The sequence below is a fragment of the Lutra lutra genome, chromosome 2 (genome assembly GCF_902655055.1).
Source record: "Lutra lutra chromosome 2, mLutLut1.2, whole genome shotgun sequence".
Lineage (NCBI taxonomy): Eukaryota > Metazoa > Chordata > Mammalia > Carnivora > Mustelidae > Lutra > Lutra lutra.
In genome coordinates, this window is record NC_062279.1 from 55958669 (window position 1) to 55970955 (window position 12287).

The window sequence follows — 12287 nt, forward strand, 5'->3', positions numbered from 1 at the left end:
GCTCTAGGTTAGAAAAGAGCAACCCTGAGTACAACTGCTTAGAGGGAAGTCAGGGTCTCTTTTTGCTGGATCAGCTGTGAGGAGTGGGGGAAGAGGCAGCTGGCAGGCCTGGGCAGGTTTCCTGGCTCTCCAGCATGCACCTCACCCATGGCCAACAGGGGTTTGCTCCTTTGCTTTTCACATTTCCTTGAACTTCAAACACCTTTTGGGTGAGGAAAGCGCCAGTGGAACTTGGAGGGACCAGACTGGAGAGGGCACAAGGACAAGGGAGACACAGCAGCTGGTTAGAAGCCCTTCTCTCTCTGGCCTGGGGCTCTGCTGAGGGTGGGAAGCTGGGAGCTGACTCTGGAGAGCCCTGCAACCAGGGAGCAAAAGCACAAAGGCAAGGGATGTCTGTTCACGTCTCTGCTCTGCCCCTTGCCAGCTGCAGCCTCACCTGTGTCATCAGGGAAAGGGCTTAATGACACCATTGGGGCTGTCTGCTTCCAAGAGGGTTTGTGTAGAGGCCCAGATGGGTCAGCAAATGACCTTTTACGAAGACTGCCAGTCAAGTATATAAATTAGTGTGAGGAAAGGTTATGGTGGTGATGATTTCAACCGAAGGATGAAATGCACCAGCAAACACATGCACAAACCATTGTAGACATGAGAGCTGGCAGCTGTGGCTCCCCCAGCCCAGTGCTATGCGTGGTCCAGATGCTGAGCTCCTGTGCAGGAGCTGCCACTCAGAGCAGGGAATGTGCACCAGGCTCCCCTCCTTCCCCTTCTCCCAGAGTCACCAGAATTCTTAGGTTTGGAACAGAATAAGGAAAACTCCTTGAGGGGGAAGGTTCTGAAGGCCTGACCCTATTAATTTTATGTAAAATGTCATCCATTCATTGTAACAATTCACAATTCTTTAAAGCATAGGAGATGATTTGACAACTAATGTATCAGTCATCCTGATTTTGTCCCCATTTTACAGATGAAGAAACCGGGGCTGAGATCAAGTAAATGACACTGCTAGTAAATTGTAGCAATTTACACTGGGGCTTTCAGACTTCAAGTCCTGTATTCCTGGAAACCCGTGTTCAACTACAGAGCTGAGCTGAAGAAAGACATGGGAGGGAGCAGAGAAAGAGGGGGAGACTGGGATGGGAGAAAGAAGGGGGAAGGAGGGAAATAGGGAAGGAGGAAAGGAAAAAGAAAAGAAAGGAAAGGAAGCAAAAGTCATTTGAGGGAGCAGAGAGTGCAGTTCTCGCAATACACACGGGGAAGTAAAGGCTTGCTCAGGTCCCTGTGCGGACAGGTCTCCTGTGTTGTACTCGCGCGGTGCCCACTGTGTCCCTGAGGCGTCACACGCAGACCGCTGCTCAGACTGCTCTTCGGTGTTTGACGGAACCTCTATCCCATCCCGCTGCGGACCCCACTCCATTGCCCCTACTGGAGACTTCTTGGTTTGATTGCTTGCGAATTCACCGTGCGGAGCCCCTACGGACAACTGGCTGCCGTCCTGGGCCCAGCGCAGGCCCAAGCAAGTGTAGGGGCTGTTGCACGGTGAGGGAGATGGGGGATGGGGGATCGCCAGCCTTGGCCCTCCGGCTCAAGGCTCGGGAGCACCGGGCTTTGGGGACGCTTGAGGTCCATTCGGAGTTCCGGAGACTGAAGGTCGCAGTGACCAGAGAGGCAGAAGGACACGCATCTCTTAGCACCGCCCTCAGCAGGGCACGTTCGCATAAAGCTGCCCTGGTAAATCAATGCGCGGGTGCAAATTAAGTAGTGAAGGAAAGGAGCGAGCAAAAGAGCCCAGGTTCCCGTGAGCAGAGCGCTCATACGCTGGGAGCAGCGCTCATGCGAGCCATGTGGCCCTTAACGTCCAGGTCCTGGACGACCCAGTCTCGTGCACTTTCCCCAGACGAAATGCAAGAAATGAAACAATTGGAAACAACAATCACAGCTTGTATTTTCTCTGCGCCCGCCCCCGCTGTTTTCTCCAACTTTGCGAAAGACGTTTGGAGCCCAACTTGATCGCTCCGCGCTACCCGGATCCCGAGCCTCTTTCTAACCTGGTGCCTGGGCGCGGCCCCACTGCGTGCTCTCTCTGCTCCCGAAACGCGCCGGCACCGCGCCAGAGGCTGGGGGCTGGAGTGGGAACGTCCGCGGCCGGCAAGGGGCCTCTGTCCTCTAGAGGCCTCTGGGCCTTCGGAGCACTGTCTGTGCCCTGCAGCGGCGGTGGGCTTAGAAAGAGTCGCAGCCGAGTTGTTTCAGGGATCCACGTTTGCAGCGCAGTTCCCCCTCCCGAACCCTCAGTCGTGGTCCCTTCTCTTTCCCTCCATACCCCAATGAGGTGCCCTCCCGTGGCCTGGCGCGACTCTGGTGCCCCGGGGTTCCTAGATTATCCTGGCCTGGGGATTTTTCTTGAGGAATTTCTGGTAGAGGGGTCTAACACAGGAAGTGACCTAGGCTTTCAGGGGTAGGGATGTCTGCCTAGACTGTGGACACATTCTCTCTGCACGCATCCCCCTTTCCCCCCACTGTCCACTTGGTCCCTGGCGCCAGCGAGGCCCTCTGCTCCACCTTGGGTTCCAGGATGCTCTCCCGGTTTCAAGACACCCCCTTTCTTGCCAGCACCTGCTCCCTTTGCTGCTCAGTTCTGGCCTGCGAGGGTAGTGTGTGGAGCACATGGGTCTAGGGTGCTGCTGCTGGATCCTTCTGGAAAAGGAGAATAAAACTAAGCAATCTATTATTTTATGAGTAAAGCCCATTCTGAGATGAAAATTATCCTGGGTTCTGTAGATTAAAATTGGGATTTAAAAACAGAAGTTGCATTTCTCCACCCACTTGCCTTGGGGTCCGTGGGGCCTGTCTGGGAGCGCATGTTGCACACGAGGCACTTATGAACTGTGTGCACCCTAGGGCATTGAAATTTGGTCTTAAAATTTACAGGGCTTTACATCCAGAGTTGTATTAACAGCAAGCATCATATAGAGTTTAAGCTTTCATGTGTATTATCTCACCGAGTCTTCACAACAGCCTCATGAGATCAAGTCTTATCATTGTCCTCCTTTTAGGTTTAGGAAAAAAGGCCTAGAGAGATACATGACTTGCCCAGAGTCATGCATTAAGTAATCAAACACTGAAGACAGGTCCTGGCTCCAGACCCCAGGGTCCTCCCAGGACAATGCTACCTCCTTTCAGGGTCACCTCTACTAAGCCCTAAACAGGGATGGCGCTCAGTAAATATTTGTAGATTGAATTCCAGGATCTAATCAAGCCTCATGATTGTCGTGTTTTATACAATAGGGTGTGTCTAAGCCTTATTTACTCCCTTATTCTTTCGCTTATTCAGCAGTTCCTGAGCGCCTACTGTGTGCCGGTGCTGCCCGAGAGCCAGGAGAACAGCCAGGCTCATATGAGTTGCCCTGGGGGCAGAGGGCTGGCATCTTGGAGAGACTACCCTGAGCTCCCAGCCCTCAGCCCTCGCAGTTGAGCACAAGTCCAGAACCTGCCGCCATCTAACCTGGGAAGTCGGAAAGCTGCTGGAAAGCCATTGAGCAAGGGGGGAAGGGAGGGCCAGAGCAACTCCAAGCCTAGAAGCAGAAGCCAGACGGAGACAAGATAAAATACAACCAGAAGGAAAATACAGAGAGAAGATGAGGGAGCTGAAGACCCTGAGGACCTCTGAGACTAGTGTGGTGTGGAGATAAGGGTGTTAGAGGAGAGAAATCAGATGACAGAGTGAATGAAGGAGAACTGAGAATGCAGTCCAGCCCTCAAGACAGCCTGGGAGTTGCAGGGGCTCTGTGAGCACTGCATAGAGCCCCATGCAGAGTGCATCCCTCCTCCTGGCAAGTCTCTGGCCGCCAAAGCTGGCTGGGAGTGAGGATGTTGGAGCCCTGTTCATTTTACAAGAAGGTGAAGAATGTTCTCTTCAGAACACAGGCTGCTCTGGGGGGATTCATGGTCAATTCCTCTCCCGCCCAGCCTGGCCTAGCGAAACCTGTTTGGCTTCAGTTCTCCATGGGATTCCAGACGCGGGAGTAGCTGGTGGAGTGTGGCTGGGAGAGGCCACGGCCAGTCGGGACAGGGCACTGGAGTCTGACTCCCGCTCCGGGGCGACGGGACTGCGGGCGGCGCCAGCCTCCTGGCTCTGCGACACCTGCACCCAGAGCGGGCAGGACGGGAGGCGGCCAGGGGCGGATTCCCGGGAGGGACTCGGAAGGCAGAGGGGCGGGCCGGGGCGGGCGCGGGGAAGTGGCCCTCCCTCCCTTATCCCCATCCCGGCAGGTCGGAGTGGGGACGCGGTGGCCCAGGACGCAGGGAGTGGGCCCGAGCCTAGACGGAGGGAGGGGCCGCGCCGCCTTCGAGAATCATTGGAGGACGTGGCCGCACGAAGCTGATAAAGGGACGGGCCGCGGCTGCCAGCCAAGTTGGACGCCCGACCCGTGCGAGGGCCAGGTCAGCGCCTGCCCTGCGAGACGAAGCGAGGGGACCCCCGTGCGGCCATGGCCTCGCTGTTGGGAGCTTATCCGTGGCCCGAGGGGCTCGAGTGCCCGACCCTGGAAACCGAGCTGTCGGATGGGCTGTCGCCGCCGGCCGCCCCCCGCCCGCCGGGGGACAAGGGCGCAGAGAGCCGTATCCGGCGGCCCATGAACGCCTTCATGGTGTGGGCCAAGGACGAGAGGAAACGTCTGGCGGTGCAGAACCCGGACCTGCACAACGCCGAGCTCAGCAAGATGCTGGGTGAGTAAGCCAGCGGGCGGGCGGGGCATCCCGGCAGGTCGGCGGGCCGGGGGCGCGGGCAGAGGCGGGTCCCCGGGGCTCGCTTCTAGGGGCCGTGTTGCGGTCCTGAGAGCGCGGGGTGCCTGGGTAGGACCCGGGTGTGGGTATGCTCGGGGAGTGCTCGCGCTCGCTGTGCCCGCGAGGTTGGGCATCTGTGCGAGCGTGGGTAAGCGCACAGTAACCTGGATTCAGAGCCGGGATACCTCGACGACGCCCAAAGTGAAACCGCGCGGCCTGCTGGGGTGGGCCAGGAAGCCCACTCGCGGGAACCCAAGGGACAGGCGTGGCCATCAGCTGCCAGGCCCCGGTCGCCCGGCGACCGGGACCTACGCGCACACAGGTCAGGACGGAAACCCGGAGGCTGGGTGGAACCGGTGTTTGCTAGGAATATCCAAGCGGGAAACCCACTATTCCCTGAATTTACCACTGGCACAATCACAGAAGGAGGTTGTTAACTATTATTAACTAATATTCGTCAAGAGAAACCTTGCCGAAACGCATCCTTTCTTTAACTTAATTATTAAACCTACAGCAAAAAATGCGCACATAGACTCGATTCGATAATGTATTTCTCAATCGCAGCGGATAGATACTGTGATTGGGACGCTCAGGGCAGCCAGTGAGGTCTGTCCTGAAGCCCGCCACTTTCTGAGGGCTGCTGAGCAGGGGCAGTGGGCCTGGGGACAAGGACTAGCCCGACCAGAGGAGCCCAGAGAAAGAAGTTAGGGCAGGTCTGAAAATTTAGAGTTCCAGTAGGGTTTTTGTGGGGGTTTCTTCTTTCCCAGGTCTGGAGCTGAGTACTTTCAACTGCTCTACTCCTTTTTGCCCTTCCACGGAGGTTTTATTCATTTTAACTTGTGGAAACATTTCAAAGCACTTTGTAGGCACAGTGGGACAAGGGGAAGTATGTGGTCACCTGAGGCTGGACTGACCCTCCCCAACCACACCCCTCCCCCAGAACTGAGCTTTTTTTTCTTTTCCCTCCAGAGCTCCAAACCCTGGAGTGAGGGCTGTCACCCACCTTTCTTCGGCTAAACCTACAGGCCCCCAAAAGGGGTCCTTCCTGCAGTGTAGATGCCCTTTCAAAGATGCTGGTTTCCAAAAGTCTCCTACCCATGCATAGCCCAGTCCCCTGGCTAGATAAGCACGGGACACAATGGTGGATCAGTGTCTTAGTGAGCCCCTTTGTTCATAAAAATATTAAAAATTATATTTCATACTGTATGGGCATAAAGACAAATATATTAATATATACAACAGTAAAGCATTTACCTAAAAGTTTATTTTTTTTTCTTCAGGTTTTTAAAGAAATGAAAATACTTTTTTTTGGTGGGTCCTTCAACATTTTTTTTCATGGGCCCAGGCACTGTGCCTTTTGATCAAGCGCAGCTCCTGTGACCAGGACAGAGTGAGTTTTCTGTTGCAGGCCCAGGCCAGAGGTGGGAGAGGAGCTCAGGCTGGGGAGCCTTTCGGGACTGAGGCTGCCTACAGCCCAGGGAATGGGAAGGCAAAAGGACCAACCTGACAAATGCCTCTTGTGAGCTGATCCCTGTTGACAAGCCTCACTTAAGCTTCCAGAGGTTATAATTCATTTTGCAGGAAAGACACTGATTCCTTCCTGCCTAACTGCACAACAAGGGGCAAGGGGCTTTTAAAAATATGGACTTCCTACACCTGTTACTAGGGGGCAGCATGATGATCCACTTCCACCCATGATCTTGCCCAGGCATTTCCTTTCCGACCTAGAAAAGGGTCCCCAACTTTTTTTTTTTAAGATTTTATTTATTTATTTGACAGACAGAGATCACAAGTAGACAGAGAGGCAGGCAGAGAGAGAAGCTGGCTCCCTGCTGAGCAGAGAGCCTGATGCGGGACTCGATCCCAGGACCCTGAGATCATGACCTGAGTCAAAGGCAGCGGCTTAACCCACTGAGCCACCCAGGCGCCCCGGGTCCCCAACTTTTTTGCCTCTAAGCTTTCCAGTCTTTAACATCACAATTTCACCTAGTAGCACTACTATTTTGAGGATACTATGAATAAAAAGGCACATAAAAAAAGTTAATATATTTAATGAAATTTAAAATGACTATTTTATTAATATTATGATATCTACGTACACTTAGAAACTAGAGTCACATTTTAAATTCAGTCTACAGACAAGGTGTGGGGTGTGCCTCTATTTTGGGCCTCTTGCAACAACTTTGCAGTCTCAGCCACAGGCTGGGAACTGCTGACCAGCCCTAAACCCAGAGTTCCTGACACTTTTGGAGTTGCCCTTTTAAGTGACACCTAATTATATTAATTGATGGGTCTGTCACAATAGTTAAACTTTCATCCCAATGGTAGAGTGCCTTTAATAATTGCCCTCCTCCAGTGCTCTATGAGGGCCAGGCATGCAGAGTGGGCCAGTGCGGGTACTGAGGAGACAGGCCACGGAGCTCTGTAGGGGGCCCTATGCCGAGAGTTCTGGGTGGGACATGTGGCTCCTTTCCTTACAGGGAGTGGGGATGGGGGTACTTAACTCCAAGCTAGTAGGTCTCAAACTTCAGGATACATTAGAGTCAAGTTGGGGGAGGGGACTTCCAAAGTTGCAGAACCCCAGGGTCCGCCTGGGAGGTAAGGGTCCAGAAATGACCTTCAGAAAAGCAGCAGCCAGAGGGATGTGCAATGAATGTACTGACAGATGAGAGAGAGAGAGAGATGCTAAAGCAATTTATAAAACTATACAGAAGGGAGTAAGGATGAATAGAAAGTCCAAGTGAAACCAGCACTTTAGCACCAATTGGTTTCAAGCGTGAGATGCTTCTTAAAGAGAGAGTTTTGAATTGGACAATATCACAATACATTTTATAGTGAAGAAAATAAAGACCCAGGGAAGTCAAAGAACTTGCTTCTATGAGAAGAGTCAGTGACTGAGCAATTGGCCCCTGCCACAGTCACAGGCTACTAATTAAGTAGAGAGCAGGAAGCCTTATCATGAGTGCATGTGTGCATGCTTGTGCACCTGTGTGCATGCGCACACATGTGTGTGCATGTTGCAGGCAGATGCTAGCATGCTGGCAATGGGCTTCGTATGGCAGGGTCCTAACTGACCTTCAGATGTGAGGGATAACTGTCTGTTCCCCTAAGTGAGATCCTGTAATTAGATCTGTAAAACGATGGACTGAGCCCCGAGTTCCCTCGCAAGATGGCCTGTGGGATTTATGCCATAAATAAATATAGCATCACTTCCTGAGAGGCAGAGATAATCAGCAAAGGCAGAGAGTTTTCATTAAAATGCACAAATGAGTAAACTTGGTCCACTTAGGGTAAAAAAGAGCCCAGATCAAAGTGGTCGTTATATATTTTTATCGAGCATCTGACATTGGGTCTGGTGGGCTTTTCACTATGAATCCCGCATTGTTTATACGTTTGCGTGATTCGCGGCTTTAGGCTTTTATAAGAGAGGTGAAGCGACCCTGTGCATAGTTGGCCTTAGTGGTTTTGCGGGCTGCAAGCCGGAGAGATTGGTTTGGCCCCACAGTGCCAGGATCTGGGATGGGAGCGGGATGCGAGGGGTGCAGTGTCCTTTGTGTCCTTTGTGGGGTGGGGGCGGGTGGGATGGGGATGTGAGATGGGGATGGAGGCTGACGGCGAGTGCGAGTGTGGACGCAGGGAGGCAGGAGCGTCTGACACAGGTGAACCGGCCTCTCCAAGCCACGCAGATGCTGAAAGGGGCCTTCTCTGACTTGTGTGAGCAGGAAAGTCGTGGAAGGCGCTGACGCTGTCCCAGAAGAGGCCCTACGTGGACGAGGCGGAGCGGCTGCGCCTGCAGCACATGCAGGACTACCCCAACTACAAGTACCGCCCTCGCAGGAAGAAGCAGGCCAAGCGCCTCTGCAAACGTGTGGACCCGGGCTTCCTCCTGAGCTCCCTCTCCCGAGATCAGAACGCTCTGCCAGAGAAGCGGAGCGGCGGCCGCGGGGCGCTGGGGGAGAAGGAGGACAGGGGTGAGTACTCCCCCGGCTCCGCCCTGCCCAGCCTGCGGGGCTGCTATCACGAGGGGCCAACCGGCGGAGGCGGCACCCCGGGCAGCATGGACACTTACCCATACGGGCTACCCACGCCCCCGGAAATGTCGCCCCTGGACGTACTGGAGTCGGAGCAGACTTTCTTCTCCTCCCCTTGCCAGGAGGAGCATGCGCACTCCCACCACATCCCCCACCTGTCTGGGCCCACTTACTCACCGGAGTTCGCCCCCAGCCCCCTCCACTGCGGCCACCCCCTGGGCTCCCTAGCCCTCGGCCAGTCCCCGGGCGTCTCTTTGATGTCCACTGTACCTGCCTGTCCCCCGTCTCCTGCCTATTATTCCCCTGCCACCTACCACCCACTCCACTCCAACATCCACGCCCACCTGGGCCAGCTCTCCCCGCCTCCGGAACACCCGGGCTTTGATGCCCTGGATCAGCTGAGCCAGGTGGAACTCCTGGGGGACATGGATCGGAATGAGTTCGACCAGTATTTGAACACTCCTGGCCACCCAGACTCTGCCACAGGGGCTGTGGCCCTCAGTGGGCATGTCCCCGTCTCCCAGGTGACATCAACTGGCCCCACAGAGACCAGCCTTATCTCCGTGCTGGCTGATGCCACGGCCACGTATTACAACAGCTACAGCGTATCATAGAGTACAGCGTATCAAAGAGGCCGAGGCAGCCAGCCCGGCCCTGCCTCGCGCAGCCTCTCCTTCCCGAGCGCTGAGCCGAGGTAACCGCGCAGTGTTACCGACGTCCTCCAACGGCCCGGGGTGTGCATGTTTGAACTGTCAGCGGGGCAGAACCGGGGTCTGCCGGTCTGAGTGCCCCTTTGCTCCCTGCCACCTACATTTTGAGTATATCCCTTCAGATGGGTTTTCATTGGCTACACCCTGGGAATAAGGCAAGGTAGTTGCCAAAAGAAAGATGGTAGATTTTCATTTACTTCTCTGGGTCCCCATCGCGGAAACCAATGTGTGAAAAATCTCAGCGGCGTTCACACCTCTCCAGCTTCTGGCCCAGACGCTGGTGGGATCCCCACTCGGTTCTTTTCCCCTTGCAGCCCCTCCCCCAGTCTGTAAAGTTGGGGACAGACTTGACATCTAAGGCACCTTCTGCTCCAGGGTTTTATGATCTAGGATTCTTTCAAGGCTAATTAAAAGGAAAACGAAGATTGTCTTAGTAAATTCATTAATGTCCAGCCTGGTGGTAATCTGTGTGCAGCCCAAGAACACACAGCTTTCTGCATTCGCACTACCTTCCAAAATGACCGTGGTCTTTCAAAAGGACAGTACTCCTCTTGATTTGGGAAATTAACCACTAGAATTGAGTGTGCTACTGAAAACGAGATTGAACGCAAACCACTGGTTTTTAAACCTTATTTTAAGATGAATTATTTTTTTTTATCACACTTTACAAGAGATTATACACAGCCTGAACATATACAGTGTTTGTGGGCCATGCACAACACACACACCTTCATGCACACCCTTAAATGCATGTCTGTGCAGCCTAGATCAGATACTCTTGTTGATGTTGGCAATTTCTTGTTAACTCCCTGTTCCGAATGACCCAAAGAGCAGGGAACCTAAAAAGAATTTCTACACAAAAACATCACTTACCTCCAATCTGAATGTGTTCATTTCTTGAGCAAAATTTTAACACACGCTCCCCTCTGCAGGTGCAAAAGGAGCTTCCTTCTCACTGTAGCTGACTCCCCTTCGTCCTTTCCTGGGATTTCTTTTTCTCTTTTTCACTGTTCTTCCTCCACCCTTGAGTTGCCCAGGAATTCAAAGATCCCCTGGCTTAAAAATCCTAAACATCATTCCTATGGCTGAGATGGGAATTCAGTCTCCTCACCAGACAGCTGGTTCTTGGGAGCATCGTCGGCTAACACTTCAAAACAACTTCCCCTTTGCTATACTGACTTCCCAAAGAACAGAACTGCACTGTGATTCAGAAAATGTTTCTGAGCCCTGACTCCACCCCAAAAAACATTTCCATCCTTCTCTCAAACCTCCTTTGAAGGAACATACCTAGCAATGAGGGAAAAGACAGTTGTCTTTTAATTCTAGCCCATTATTGCCTGTATGAAATATGTAAGTGTTTTATATATTATCCTATTTTTAGCTTATATTTTATATTGTTGAGAGATCCTTTTTTTTCTTCCAAGACGTCCTACTATTAAATTACTTATAAGATATAATTAATCTTAATGCTATTGCTGTATACGACATTTGGTAATAAATAGTGACTCATTCACGACAGTATGATTGACTGGTGCAGTCCAGAATGTATATTAATAATCTTGTAAAACATTATCACAAACGTTAAGCTAAACTGTTCCATTTTTTTTTTTTTGTAAGAACTACACATGCTTGGAATGGTTGTAGATATTGATCTGTCTAAAATATTTAATTTAAATAAATGTTTTTGTACCATGGCCATTCTATCATTTGAAATGTAGTTTTGCAAACAGAAAAGGTTGTCCAGGGAGCCGTAGATATTATGTCCAGTTCCCCTTTATAGTACTGGTCAAAATACTTTATCAATTTTTTTTATCTTAAAAAATTATCTTGTAGGGTTGGTTTAATTTATTTTATGAATTATGATAAAGAGATAAAGCCTAATTTGACATGTTAGAAACAGTGTTGTGATCATGAATATTGAAAGAAAAGACGAGTTCCTAACCTACCTGCAGAACAATTTTCTCCGGATGACTTCATACTTGCAACGTGGAATGAGGTGATTATCAGGCGCTCTCAAGATAGGACGTAAGTTCTGCCCAATTGCTTCCTTAAGGCTGCCACATTTTTTCCTCCTTTGAAATAATCTAGAAAAATATCTAGCTTTCTCCCTTTAATATGCATTTATTGATGTGGTATAACAAGACATCACTGGCTTTCAAAACCCAGTGGAATGTTGTGGAGAAGGCAGAGAAGTGCCTGAATTGGTAATTAAAAGATGTAACATCTTGTGAGGTTTAGGATTAAAAGCCCAGTCAAAAAATGCCTGGAAAAAGCTGATGATTACTCAGTCCCCTTGCGGGTCGCCGTGCCTGGCTTCTCTCCGTGGGGAAGCAGTTGTAACTTGTTCTCCTCCCAGACTCTCTGGGCCAAGGAGTGGGTTCTGGGAGGGCCCAAATGGGCATATGTTTATCCTTCAATTCTGATCCTAATCTATAGTCATTACTTTCATAGCACTTTATAGATGTAGGGAAATTTACGGCAAGTTTTATGGGCTAATCCTCACCCACGATCCCAGGTGAGGCCCTGTCATCCATCCACCCGCTGTGCAGCCGGGACACTGAGGCCCGGGGTGGGAGGTGGTGCAGTGTAGCTCACCCCACTCAGCTGGTGGAGGCTGGCGTTCCCCCACTTCATCAGATACATTTGTTGGCAACATCAGTCAAAGAGTCTAGAGGCTTCATGCCTCTTTTAGCACTTCACCATGGCATGGGACCACATGCAGTCCAATTCCTACCTCTCACAGCCCTGGGGAAAGAAAGAATGGCAA

The 12287-nt window shown here is 51.7% G+C and overlaps 1 protein-coding gene across 1 annotated transcript; it reads left to right on the forward strand.

The window, feature by feature from the left end:
* The first annotated feature begins 4356 nt into the window (after nt 1-4356).
* Nucleotides 4357-11214, forward strand: SOX7 (SRY-box transcription factor 7). The gene is made up of 2 exons (XM_047717460.1): nt 4357-4722; nt 8502-11214. The coding sequence occupies exons 1-2, from the start codon at nt 4485-4487 to the stop codon at nt 9422-9424; spliced, it is 1161 nt and encodes a 386-aa protein (XP_047573416.1). The 5' UTR covers nt 4357-4484; the 3' UTR covers nt 9425-11214.
* Nucleotides 11215-12287: the final 1073 nt, after the last annotated feature.